The 12,695-nt window shown below is 40.1% G+C and overlaps 1 protein-coding gene across 1 annotated transcript in view; it reads left to right on the forward strand.

Moving 5' to 3' along the window:
- Nucleotides 1-12,695, forward strand: part of SMARCC1 (SWI/SNF related BAF chromatin remodeling complex subunit C1) — a gene marked incomplete at both ends in the record, with an annotated part of 177,644 nt that overhangs the window by 134,645 nt on the left and 30,304 nt on the right. The window contains 2 exons of the mRNA XM_079712293.1: nt 99-213; nt 894-1,048. Of these exons, the coding sequence (XP_079568419.1) occupies nt 99-213; nt 894-1,048 (270 nt within the window). The remainder of the gene's footprint in view (nt 1-98; nt 214-893; nt 1,049-12,695) is intronic.

Raw genomic sequence — 12,695 nt, forward strand, 5'->3', positions numbered from 1 at the left:
AAAAATAGTGGAACCTTTTGTTTTTCTAAGATAATATCACTTGTAAAAGGACAATTTTTTTTCTCATTCTCTCTCCTCTTCTTTTGTAACCCTTTCAGGCAGAAAACAAAGGGGAGAATGAAATGGATGAAGGTGATAAAGCTCAAGATGGAGAAAATGAAAAAAATAGTGAGAAAGAACAGGATAGTGAAGTTAGTGAAGATACCAAATCAGGTAATTTGAGGAAACTCTTCGGACTTTATTATGTAAAACAGTAAAAGCACTGGAGAAATGTAGGCAGTTAAATTGTGTAGAAATATTCCCTCATTTATTACGTGTTTCTTAACATAACAGTAAATATGCATTTGAGTTTTATTTTGCACTTAGGTACCAGTGCTGATGCTAGTGGCTACATTGTTTTCAGTGATATATAGACAAACAAGTTGTTCAGCTGTGACTGAAGTCACCACACAGACCTGCCATTTTATTTCCAGTCCGTTGCTGGCGTGTCCCATCCTGCCTGACTCGAAAGACTTGCAGAAGTACTCTGTTCTCAGCTTCTGATTTTCTTCAGACCCTTGGGTTTCCCAGAGCATTTCATTGACTGATGAGCAAACATATTGGTCTTAGGGCTTAGTTCCCCTGAATTTTCCTTTATATTCAAGGGAACTACACAGAGAGCTTAGAGAAATAAAGAAAAGACAAAGTGTACTATTTAGAACATCCATCTAAAATAGAAGCAGACTTACATGCATGGAATGGTTCAGTAGAAATCTTAAGAAGCAAAAGGCACTGAGATCTCTTTGTAGCATTAGTCTTAGTTCATCATGTGGCAGAGGTGAGAAGTAAGATGGCCTATTGAGACTGGGCACACTGGTAATAAAGCTTTCTGGTTTGGTTTTTCTCCCCCCCAGAAGAAAAGGAGACTGAAGAGAACAAGGAACTCACTGATACTTGTAAAGAAGGAGAAAGTGATATTGGGAAGAAGAAAGTAGAACATGAAATTTCTGAAGGAAATGTAGCCACAGCCGCAGCAGCTGCTCTCGCCTCAGCTGCAACCAAAGCCAAGGTTTGCCCCTGACAGCTCTTTTCCTAGTGCTCTCTTAAGCCGTGAATGACTGTATTGTTGTGAGGTTCTTGGGAACATTTAGTATAAAGAGCCTTGCACCCCATAGGAGATGACTATTTGCTTGAGTGACATTTCTCGGTTAGGAATTCCACAGGCAGGAGAATGGTGGAAATAGCAGACTTGATCCTAAAAGGTGGCTGCCTTCAATTTATTCATTGTGTCCTTCAGTCTTGTGAAGACTGCAGTGATTGAAGGCAGAATTTAAAGTCTCTCTGCAGAATGTGTCTTGGACTATAGTTCCAATAATTTCTACCAGATTGAAGTATTTGTAATTTTTAAGACAAAAATCTGTTTCCCTGTATAAATACTTCACCCTCCTCTTACAGACTGAAAGAGAGGGAACCTAAATAGCTCTTTTTCTTCTTGAATTTGCCAGCTTTCCTGGGGGTGGTTTTCTCTATTTATAACATAGTATTGGCTTCCCAATATATTTAAGAAGAAAAGAGAATGTCATTTTCCCTGCTTTGTTTTAATTTAGCACTTCAAAGCATTCCAGGCATGAATATGTCAAGTTTTTAAAAATCTATTTACCCCTTTTCTATTTTACCCTCAAAAGTAGTTTCCTGTCATTATAGGTCACCACATTTCAAGCAGTGGTTACTAGAACATAGCTAATCGTTTTATCTTGAGCTGTTCTTGATCCATTGGTAAAGATGTTTTTCATGGTCTTTAATTCCCCCAGACTGTTTAGCTGCTGTGAACTACTTCTCCAGGAGTTTAATCTGTGTAGTATGATTTATAACAGATCCATAGATGACCCAGTTCAAACCATAAGACTACTGTTTTGAGAGCCTACCCGTCTGACGTAGATGCAGACTGTGTCGGGGAGGGGTGTTTACAGGTCACAGTCTTGCTGAGTCAGTTCAGACAGATACCCCAGCTGAATGTTACTTCACAGTAGATCGAGGTTCTGCATAATCATACCAGCCAGTCTCTTCCAAAGATGCCTCCTGATCTTCATGGTTCTTAAGTACAATTTTAGGTATTTTCTATCCTCTACCACCCCCAACCTCTAGGAATTTATGAGGTGTACTCTTGTTTAAATGAATACTGATATAGACACCAGTCTGACTGTTGTTTCACATTTGTTTGGTTTTGTTCTTCCTTCACTGGAAGCATTTTTTTTAGTCTCTGTCTTCTGCCAGGTTGGACTCCTGGCTATCTCATTGTCTCTAAGCTGTCCAAGTTCTTACTGTTCATACTGTCATCAGGGATATCAGAGACCTTAAGGATTGTCTTGGGCACATTTTCTCATTTTATAAATGAGGAGCTGGAAGCCAGGAGGGCTTCCTTCCTGTATGCCTTTTATCAGGGCATAGCACAGCCATCCACCCAGTCTTCACTCAAGTCACTTTTGACTCCTCTCATTCTTTCATTTTCCATAGCTGTTCAGCCACCAGATCCTTCCTGGTGCTCTAGTTCATCCGATAATGCCCAGGCCCTCCCACCCCCCCACCCCATCATATATTGCCTGTTTCCTTCATCCCATTCTCTGTTCATCAGCCAGAGTAATCTTTTTTGTTTTTCAATTGTTCATTGAAGTATAACTTACATACAAATAAGTAGATATATATGTCTACAACTAGTGAATGTTTTCACAGGCTGAACCCACCTGTAGACTCACAAACAGCACCCATATCAAGCAACATAACCTTACCAGCTCACCAGAAGCTTCCTCACGTCCCTTCCAGTTACTGTGATTCCCTTCAGGAGTAGATGCTAGCCTGTCTCCTAACACCATGACTTCATATGAAAGGAATCATATGCAGAAGAATCTTTAAACAAACAAATATGAGCATGATACTTTCTTAAATAACCTCCCTGTCTCTCTCTCTCGATCTCCTTAGGGAATTAGGGAGTTTTTCATGATCGGGACCCTTCTGACTTCTCAAGTGTCATTTCTTGTCTGTCTGTCCTGAACTGTTTCTTGCAGTTCTACCAGACAAACTGCCCCCCCTCCATCTCCAGCTGGGCTTTTTTGGATACCCTCCCCCTCACAGAGCACGCCTCTCTCACTGTTCCTTCCCATTATTTCTCCTCTCTATATTACTATGCGTGCTTCACTGTAAGTTGCCAAAGAAGGAACTAAAATGGTAGATTACCATAAAAAGTTTTACGAATGCTTCATGATGTTTTCATAGCTGTTAATATGTGCAACTTTGGGCACAAACGTTTGTATACTGTGTACCACTGACCACTTTGCCACAGCTGTTTGACTCCTTCATTGCAGAGAAACTGCTTTTATGGATCAATTGCCCTGGCCCTTGGATAGTCCATGCAAGGTTTAGAAGAGTGTCCAAAGAACATTTTCTTTCCAGGTCACTGAATTTCTACTCCCTCATCATCACTCAATCTTACTTCTAATAACTGGGAACTTGGGTCTTCGTTCTCAGAACACCTATGTCTTCCACTGATTTGTGAAAGTGTTCACATGCTCATGCTACATGACTTGGCACACATGAATTGTTCAGTGCCACTTATAGCTGGATCTGATACATTTCACAGCACACATAATCATTTTTGTACTACATGGTAATTAAGGGGTAAGGAATTCACTTAAATTACTGTAATTAGTACAACTTATCTAGCCTATCCAAGTTATCTCTTATTCTCTGTTTGTTCTTCTCAATCTATAAACAGCTTTGTTATTAAGCATTTTCCTTGATACATTTTAATTGTTTGTCACACTCTGACATGGAGTGGTAATTAGAGGTTCTAGATCTAGCTCCAAAACAGATAGGGTGGGCATGCTGTCTGGCCTTCCCCACCATTGCCATATGAGGAGCTCTTGGGTATCACATCCACTTTTTCATTCCAGCTACTGACAAGCTGTGGACTAACCCACCTGAAGAGTGGTATGTGGGTGTGAAAAGGAGCACTGTTGGCTGGGTGCTCTCCATCTCTTCCATCTAGGTTTAGCTGGAAGTAATAATACAGAACTACTGCTGGAATAAACTTAGAAACTCCAGAAAGTAGAATAGGTCCTCTTTTATCAGCAGCAGTAGGATTCAATTCTTTTAAGATAGCAGAAATCACATTTTTTTAAGAACACACAGACATTTCCTTCAGATTTTTTCTACTACCACCCCATGCCCACATACTTTAAAAACAAGGTTTGTCTTTATGGTAACTGGGTGTTAGTTCTGGAGCAACAGGAAGATTTCTTTCTTAACTCTCAGAAATACCTCATAACTTGATCCCTTATGCCTAAACTTCTTTCTTGAGATAGGAAAATTTTCATTGTACATTTTAGTCACAACGGTTTACCAGATAAACATTGATTGAATTGATTTGCATTATACGCATTGATCATTGATGCCATCTCTCTTTATTTGATGATACTGCGGAGAGGAGACGGAAGAATTGACCTATTTGATCATTTTGCCTGCAGTTAGCCCTGTTCACTTCCATCCTTAAATGACTAAATAGAAACTACTTCTGTTCTACCAGCTAGAAGCTGTGATTTTTTATGTAAAGTTCACATAGCTGTCCCGATCAAGTTACTTTTTACCATTAATCATTTTTTAGGTTGTTTCTCCCACATTCCATACATCATCTGTGTCACAGTCCCAGACCATCTTATTCTTCTTAGGTTCTATAAAGCCATTATGTGAAGAGTTGGGGCTCTCTCTATAGCCCTGTTTTTGGAAGGCCTTGGTCATCACTGTTGCCAGATCTGTTAAGAATCCATAGCATGAACATTAGCAGTATTCCTGCTCCAGTTATCCATTGCTGTGTAACTACCATGAAGCTTAGTGGCTTAAAGTCATAATCATTTTATGATTTCACATGATTTTTATGGGTGAGAAATTCTGGCAGACTCAACTAGAAAAATTCTGCTTTGTGTGGCGTTGGCTAGTTTACTGGGTATTCTTTTCGTGCCTGGGCTATTATGGAGAGCCTGAGATGGCTTCACTCACACGCCTGATGCCTAGGCTGGGGTGGCTGTACCACCTGGAGGCTGGCTGGCATCACTGTCTACACACAGCCTGTCTAAGAACTTATCCTGGGCTTCTTCATACTAGGGTGGTATCAAAGTGTTGGACTTTTTTATGTGGCAGCTTGAAACTTTAAGAGAAAAGTGTCCCAGATGATAAGAAGGGAAACCTGCCAATGTCTTGTGGCTTGGGCCCATACCTGACACTGTGTAACTTCTACCGAGCTCTACCGGTCAGACATTCTGTCCAGATTCAGGGTGATGAGGGGATATAGAGGCCAACATAGAAAACAAGGTTACAACAAACATTTCAGGACACTGGTATCAACCAGGCAGACAACAAAAGGAGAATCAGTTGTTCTTGAGAAGTGGTAGAGCTTCAGCTCAGAAATTGCAGAAAAAGTCAGGTGTTCCAACATACATGTAATGAGAGTCCCAGAAGGAAACGAAAAAGATGCAGAGAAATTTTTAAAAAAAAAGGAAGAAAAGAAATTGCGGCTGATTGAAAACTTGTCAAATTTGATGGAAGACATTAACTTATAGATCCAAGAAGCTCAATGAAAAAATATAGGAGACCTGCTGTTAAAGATACTTAGAGGCCCTCCTCTCTAGCAGAGGCATACCCTTACAATTCTTAGAAACCCTGCTATGCACTCCCTTCAAAAGGTCTAACAGCGAAGCACACCTGGAGCTATTTACTCTGAGTTCAGATTTTACTGTAGTGCTCTGGATTTGATCTTTGTCCTAAAGCCATTTCTAAGTTTCAAATTCTTGCTGGGAGTAAGCAGTGATGAGAAACAGTTTTATTTTCAAACTCTGCTCTGTTTCGTCTAAATTGTACCTGAAAACTGAACTCTTACTTCTTTGGTTCCTCTCCTTTCTTATATAAAATACAAAAAGAATGTTTACATTTTGCCTGGAAACCACTCCAGCCAGATCCACAAATTTATTAATTACCCTATTTTCCACATCACTAGTGTGACAATGTTTCCAAACTTTGTGCTTCTATATAGCAAAGATCTACTTCTGTCCAATCTACAGTAATATTTCCCTCTCTTTTAAGCTCTCACCAGTGGTTTTCTTGAGAATGCACTCACCACATGATCCCACAGCCAAAGTCACACTTTAGGTTTTTGTTCAAATAGCGCCCTATTTCCAGGTACCACATTTTTTTTCCAATAGCAAAACTTAGTGGTTTAAAAAGCAAGCCATTTTATTATATCTCATGATTTTGTGAAATTTGAGCACCGAACAGCTGGGTGATTCTGCTCCATGCTTTATCTGTTGAGTCATTTAGTGGTATTCACCTTACAGGTAGGTTCATCTGGGAGGGTCCAAGGTAGCTTCCTTAAGTCCTAGTCCTTGGCAGGGGTAGCTGGGTCCAGTTTCCTCTCCATGTAGTCTCCAGGTCTCTCCCTGTGGTCGCTTCAACACAATGATCATATACTTTTCACATGGCAGCTTGGGACTCCCAGAAAGAACATTGCAAGAGACAAGACATGGGAGTTCCCAAGCTGGGACCCAGAAAATATCACCACTATTTTCTGTAGGGCAAGGCAGTTAGAGAGGAGGGGTCGTAGACCCTCTCTCTCCAGTGGAAGAAAGGCCAGTGAGTTTATGGCCGTCTTTAACCTACCACAAGTCCCTTCTAAGAATTCCCCAGGAAAGTAGCCACTAAAATATCAATTGTTAATTGTTAATAATAGACATTGGGTGATAACTAAAATCCTTTGGATTTAGAATTTAAAATTTTAGTTCAAGCTTTGCCATTTACCAATCTCTTAGGCAGCTAACATAACTTTCCTGAACCTACATCATTTTTTTTAAAATCAGAGGTCCTTTCTGATCTGCCTTTCTGACCAGTTTATCGATGAGAATCAGTCAAATTTATGTATAAAAAAGCATTCTAGGGAATTCCCTGGCGTTCCAGTGGTTAGGACTCTGTACTTCCACTGCAGGGGGTCCGGGTTCGATCCCTGTTCAGGGAACTAAGATCCTGCTGCAAGCCATATGACACTGGTGTGGCTCCCCAAAAAAAGCATTCTGTAAGATGGAAAGTGCCATACTTTGATTATTCAGTATTTGAGTGGCCATTATGTGCCAAACACTCTACTACAGTACTAGGTTTATTTTGATGCCTAAAATAGATATGAATAGTCCCTGCCTCTTAGGAGCTTAAAATCAGTCATTAACTTTGAACCTCACAGTCATTTGAGTGGAGACATTAGACTAGACATTTTAGTGTGAAGGAAAAGATAAAAAACCAAAGAAAATGTTGGAAATGTAACCTTGAGGAGTGACTCTATTAGGTGAAATCTAATTAGGGATTATATACTATTCACAATTTCCTGGAATGAAACTCTTTTTCTCTCTCACACATAGACGCAACACATAAATTTATTCTACTTTTGCACGATGATTTTCATACAGGTTTTGTTTATAAATGGATTACTGCCTGATAGATACTTATAAGCCCTAACAATGAACGTTTCATGTGTGTTATCACACAATGATTTTAGAATTTATTGAACTTTTTCATCTCATTGATGTAGAAACAGATCCATAGAAATGAATGATAGGGGCTTCCCTGGTGGCGCAGTGGCTAAGAATCCGCCTGCCAGTGCAGGGGACACGGGTTCAAGCCCTGGTCCGGGAAGATCCCACATGCCGTGGAGTAGCTAAGCCTGTGCACCACAACTACTGAAGCCCGTGTGCATAGAGCCCGTGCTCCACAACAAGACAAGCCACTGCAATGAGAAGCCCGCGCACCGCAGTGAAGAGTAGCCCCCGCTCGCCACAGGTAGAGAAAGCCTGTGTGCAGCAACGAAGACCCAATGCAGCCAAAAATAAATAAATAAAATAAATAATTTTTTTTTTTTTTTTTTTTTTTTTTTTGCGGTACGCGGGCCTCTCACTGTTGCGGCCACTCCCGTTGCAGAGCACAGGCTCCGGACACGCAGGCCCAGCGGCCATGGCCCACGGGCCCAGCCGCTCCGCGGCATGTGGGATCTTCCCAGACCGGGGCACGAACCCGTATCCCCTGCATCGGCAGGCGGACTCTCAACCACTGCGCCACCAGGGAAGCCCAATAATTTTTTTAAAGTGAATGATGGGCCTAAAATTATGTAACTAGTGTAACTAGTTATGGACCGAACTAGTACCAAAACCCAGATCTTGTGATCCCAACCAACCCAGAAACATAATCTGATAAAAATTCTTCATTCCAAGGAAAACGTTTTCAAACATTTTACAATTAAAAAGGCAACAGCTAGCTTAAAAAAGTGTCCATCTTTTTTTTTCTTTGTTTAGCACCTCTGCTATACTAACTATGATTTGAGTTCTAATTTTTAGGGACCCTCCCCAAAAAGGGAAAGATGGAAACATTTATACAGTACTGTCAGTTCCTCCCCTGTCTCTTTGTGTCACCTTACTGCCCAGCTTTGCTTCTAGGCTCTCATCAGAACTGAATTCATTTCCCAGTTGATTTAACTGCAACCTTTGGCAAGATACTTAACTTCTCTAAGCTTCAGTTTCATTCTATATAAAATGGAGATAACATGTTTCTTGGTAGGTTATTATTAGAAGTAGCATGAAAATACCTACCAGGGTGTGTAGTGTGACATATTTCACCCTACTCCCATAATGCATTCCAACAGTTAACTCTCACTTTTACCAACTTTTTTTCTTCTTAAAGTACACAGAAGTGGTATTTGGATCTGATCCATTAGCAACTTTGGTCCAGTGCTTAGTAACATTTGTCTAATCACTTCAAGCCCCTGTGAAGTCTTTTTAATTCCCTTCAGAATCTACTTCTTAAGCCTTTCTGACTTCTGCTGACTTCTTGGATGTTACATATATATCACCAAATCCATAAATTAGCAGAATTTCTTAGAATCTTTAATAGCAGGAAGCATGCTGTTTCATGAAGAAAATTTCTTGTCTTCTTCCAGATCAGAATCTCTTACCAGTAAAAATATGAATAGTCATGGAGGTTAAATCAACAAAAAGAATCTAGTAATGTAGGCGGTCTAGAAATGTAGGAGATAGAGAAATGGCACGTTAGTGAGTCCATTAGGGTTCAGTCAGTAGAATTCAGATAGTGAGACTACATAGGAACAGGCCAGTTCTTTCAGAGAAATCTACTGTTGTATCTCTTCTCTTATAAATAGGGATTGCAAGATGGAAGAAGATGAGAAGATGCAGTGATTTGTTTTAAATAATTCTATACAGAAAATCAGGGTTTATATTAATTTTTATTTTTATTTTATTTATTTTTTGGCTGCGTTGGGTCTTTGTTGCTGCACACAGGCTTTCTCTAGTTGTGGCGAGTGAGCTTCTCATTGCAGTGGCTTCACTTGTTGTGGAGCATGGGCTCTAGGCGCGTGGACTTAAGTAGTTGTGGCTTACGGGCTCTAGAGCACAGGCTCAAGTAGTTGCGGCGCATGGGCTTAGTTGCTCCGTGGCATGTGGGATCTTCCCAGACCAGGGATCGAACCCGTGTCCCCTGCATTGGCAGGCAGATTCTTATCCACTGTGCCACGAGGGAAGCCCTATATTAATATTCATATAAATGTTATTAAGCCTTGAAATATGAAAATGCCAAATTTAATGTGCAACATTAGTTCTGTTTTCACTCAAAACCCAGATGTGATTAACCACGCCAATGAATAGTTCTTACATTTGAGGTGGGTTAATTTTTATACATATTAAAAAAATTTTTTTAACTAGAAATCAGACTGAATAATCCTATAAATCTTTGGTAATGCAACTGCCATAGAGTTTAGAGATTCAAGTTTTGATTTGTTTTTTCTTTTCTTGAGTTTTTTACTCAAATTTGTTTCTTTAGATTGAAGACCATGCTTTGCTGGTTATATTCTCATCCTGCATTCAAAGTGCCCAGGTTTACTTCTAGAGATTTCTAGTGGTTTTTTAACCTTAGTCGCAAGTGAATTCTAGGCTTTGGATAAAGGCTGCCTCTTCTCCATGTCCTCTCTACTCCCCACCTCATCTCCTTATTTCCTGCATCTCTAAAGTTGCCAAGCAGTCATAAATATGGGGCTTCCTAGGGCCTTGACTTTGGGGAGTGAAAGTCAAGTGAATAGATTAAATACAGTGCAGTAAGAACTGTCATGGAGGCTGTGGGAGCCGTGATGTAAGGGAGCTACCCAGAGGAAGTGATGCCTAAGGCCAGGTCTTAAAAGACATGTTAGAAGCAGTCCAGTGCAGACAGAGGAGGGTCTTCCAACAAAATGGGCTTTTAAGGTACAGCAATGTTACTGCTCGCAAGTTTCAGGCACCTACCATGTTCCAGGCACTGTTCTAAGTACATCCTGTGTGTCCTCTCAACCACCTTGATGTGGATACAGTTATTTTCCAGCTTCACGGATGAGGAAGCAGTCACAGAGAAGCAAGGTAACTTCTAGGCCATAGTTATACAGAGGCAGTAAGCAGTCTGCCCCCCCCACCCCACCTGCCGCCCTTGCAATGCAGCTTATGAATTAGAGAAAAATGTATTATAATTCATGGGCCAGAATGGCAAGAAACTCGTAGCATAAAAGGAGACAAGGTGAGTACATATAAAGCAAAGAACATTTTAAAACATCTAGGGACTTCCCTGGCGGTGCAGTGGTTGGCACTTCACGCTCCCAATGCAGGAGGCCCAGGTTCAATCCCTGGTCAGGGAACTAGATCCCACATGCATGCCGCAACTAAAGATCCCACATGCGGAGGCAACAAAGCCCCACACAGCCAAATAAATGAAGGGAGGGAGGAAGGCAGGCAGGCAGGCAGGCAGGCAGGCAGGCAGGCTGGCTAAGGCTGGTCCAGTTTAAATTCTCAGCATAATCAAACCACCCTTAATGCATGAGGCAGTAAAATATCATTTGCCTAGACAGCTACTTATTCAATATCTCTTCTACATCACACCTTATATATCACGTTTTATAGTCTTCAAACCAGGATTTTAACCCCTTTCCCCCCACATGATAGTTATGTAGCCTTGGACAGGCCTTTTTTTTTTTTTTTTTTTTTTTTTCACTTTTTAGATTCATAGAAGTTGCAAAAATATTATAGAGCAATTTTGTGTGCTGTTCATCAGTTTCCTCCAATTGTAACATCTTATTTTTAATTCAATAATTTTTATTCTAGTATTTTTTTTCCAGTGACGTTGTTCATTACATACACTTTTGTTCTTTTAGTGTTTTTCCTAATGATTACACAATTCATTCTTGAGTTATTGCAATTTAATCCAAATTATTTTTATAACTTCTTCAATAATGCTAGAACCTAAGTTCAGTTTTCCCTGTCTGGTGCTTCTCAGTTCCTATCTCCATTTCAATTTTTTCTTTTAATGGAAGAGGTTTTTTCCTTCTGTTCAAAGAACTCTCTAGAATTTCTTTTTTAAAAAAAATATAAATTTATTTATTTGGTTTTGGCTGCGTTGGGTCTTTGTTGCTGCGCGCGGGCTTTCTCTAGTTGTGGCGAGCAGGGGCTACTCTTCGTTGCGGTGTGCGGGCTCCTCATTGCGGTGGCTTCTCTTGTAGTGGAGCGTGGGCTCTAGAGCACAGGCTCAGTAGCTGTGGCACACTGGCTTAGTTGCTCCGCGGCATGTGGGATCTTCCCGGACCAGGGCTCGAACCCATGTCCCCTGCATTGGCAGCTGGATTCTTAACCACTGCGCCACCTCTTCTAAGAATGTTTTAGTGTTAGCTCTTACATATAGATCTATGATCTACTGAGTTAATTTTTGTGTATTATGTGAGGTAGGGGTCCAAATTTATCGTTTTGTTTCTGGATATCCAGTTGTCCCAGCACCGTCTATTGACCCACCTTCTGCCCTTTTTAAAAATTTATTATGCAACTACTGGAATATATACAGAAGTAGACAAAATAGTGTAATGACTCTGTACCCCTCACCCAGCTTTGGTTATCATTATATTGCCAGTCTTTTTTCATTTGTCCCTATTTGCTTTTGGCCTATTTGTGCCACCCTGTTAACTTAGGACTTCTTTCTTAGGTTGAATTTGTGATGTCCGGATCTCATGTCTTTTATCCTTTTCTCAGTTTACACGAAGTTAACTGGAGCATGTCCTTCAAAAGCATGTGTAGGATTTTGAGTCCTTGATTTTGGAAATATGTCTTTATTCTGCACCTAATTGGTTTAAGTTGTTGTACTTGAAATTCTAGACTGAAATTTATTAGCCCTCAATTTGGAAGGCATTTTTACCTTTGTCTTCAAAAACCTAGTTTTTGCTTTTGAGAAGTCTGTGACAGTCTGAATTTTTTTTTGTAACCTGTTTTTTAATATCTCATTAGAAATATAAAATTGCATAACACGGTCAGTGATAGCAGGCTTAGAATCATGTAATCTTTATTTAAACTTTTGGTGTTATTGATGCAGCTTAATGTAGTTAGGGAGGCAAACATGACCATTAATAGCTGTAGATTCTTTCATAAAATCTTTTGCTTACACTTCTGAATCTTCCTGCAGATGGGTCTCTATAGGTATAAAACTATATTTTTCTTTATCAACTGTAAAAGAGTGAAAAATAAGGCTCTTATTTAAGTGTTCTCTACCAGTTTAATTCCCAAAAGCCTATGTTAAACTCCTCCTGTATGTTCATTCCTTCTAGATTCTATAAGAAACACAGA

This window comes from Hyperoodon ampullatus (assembly GCF_949752795.1).
Source record: "Hyperoodon ampullatus genome assembly, chromosome: 10".
Classification (NCBI taxonomy): Eukaryota; Metazoa; Chordata; class Mammalia; order Artiodactyla; family Ziphiidae; genus Hyperoodon; species Hyperoodon ampullatus.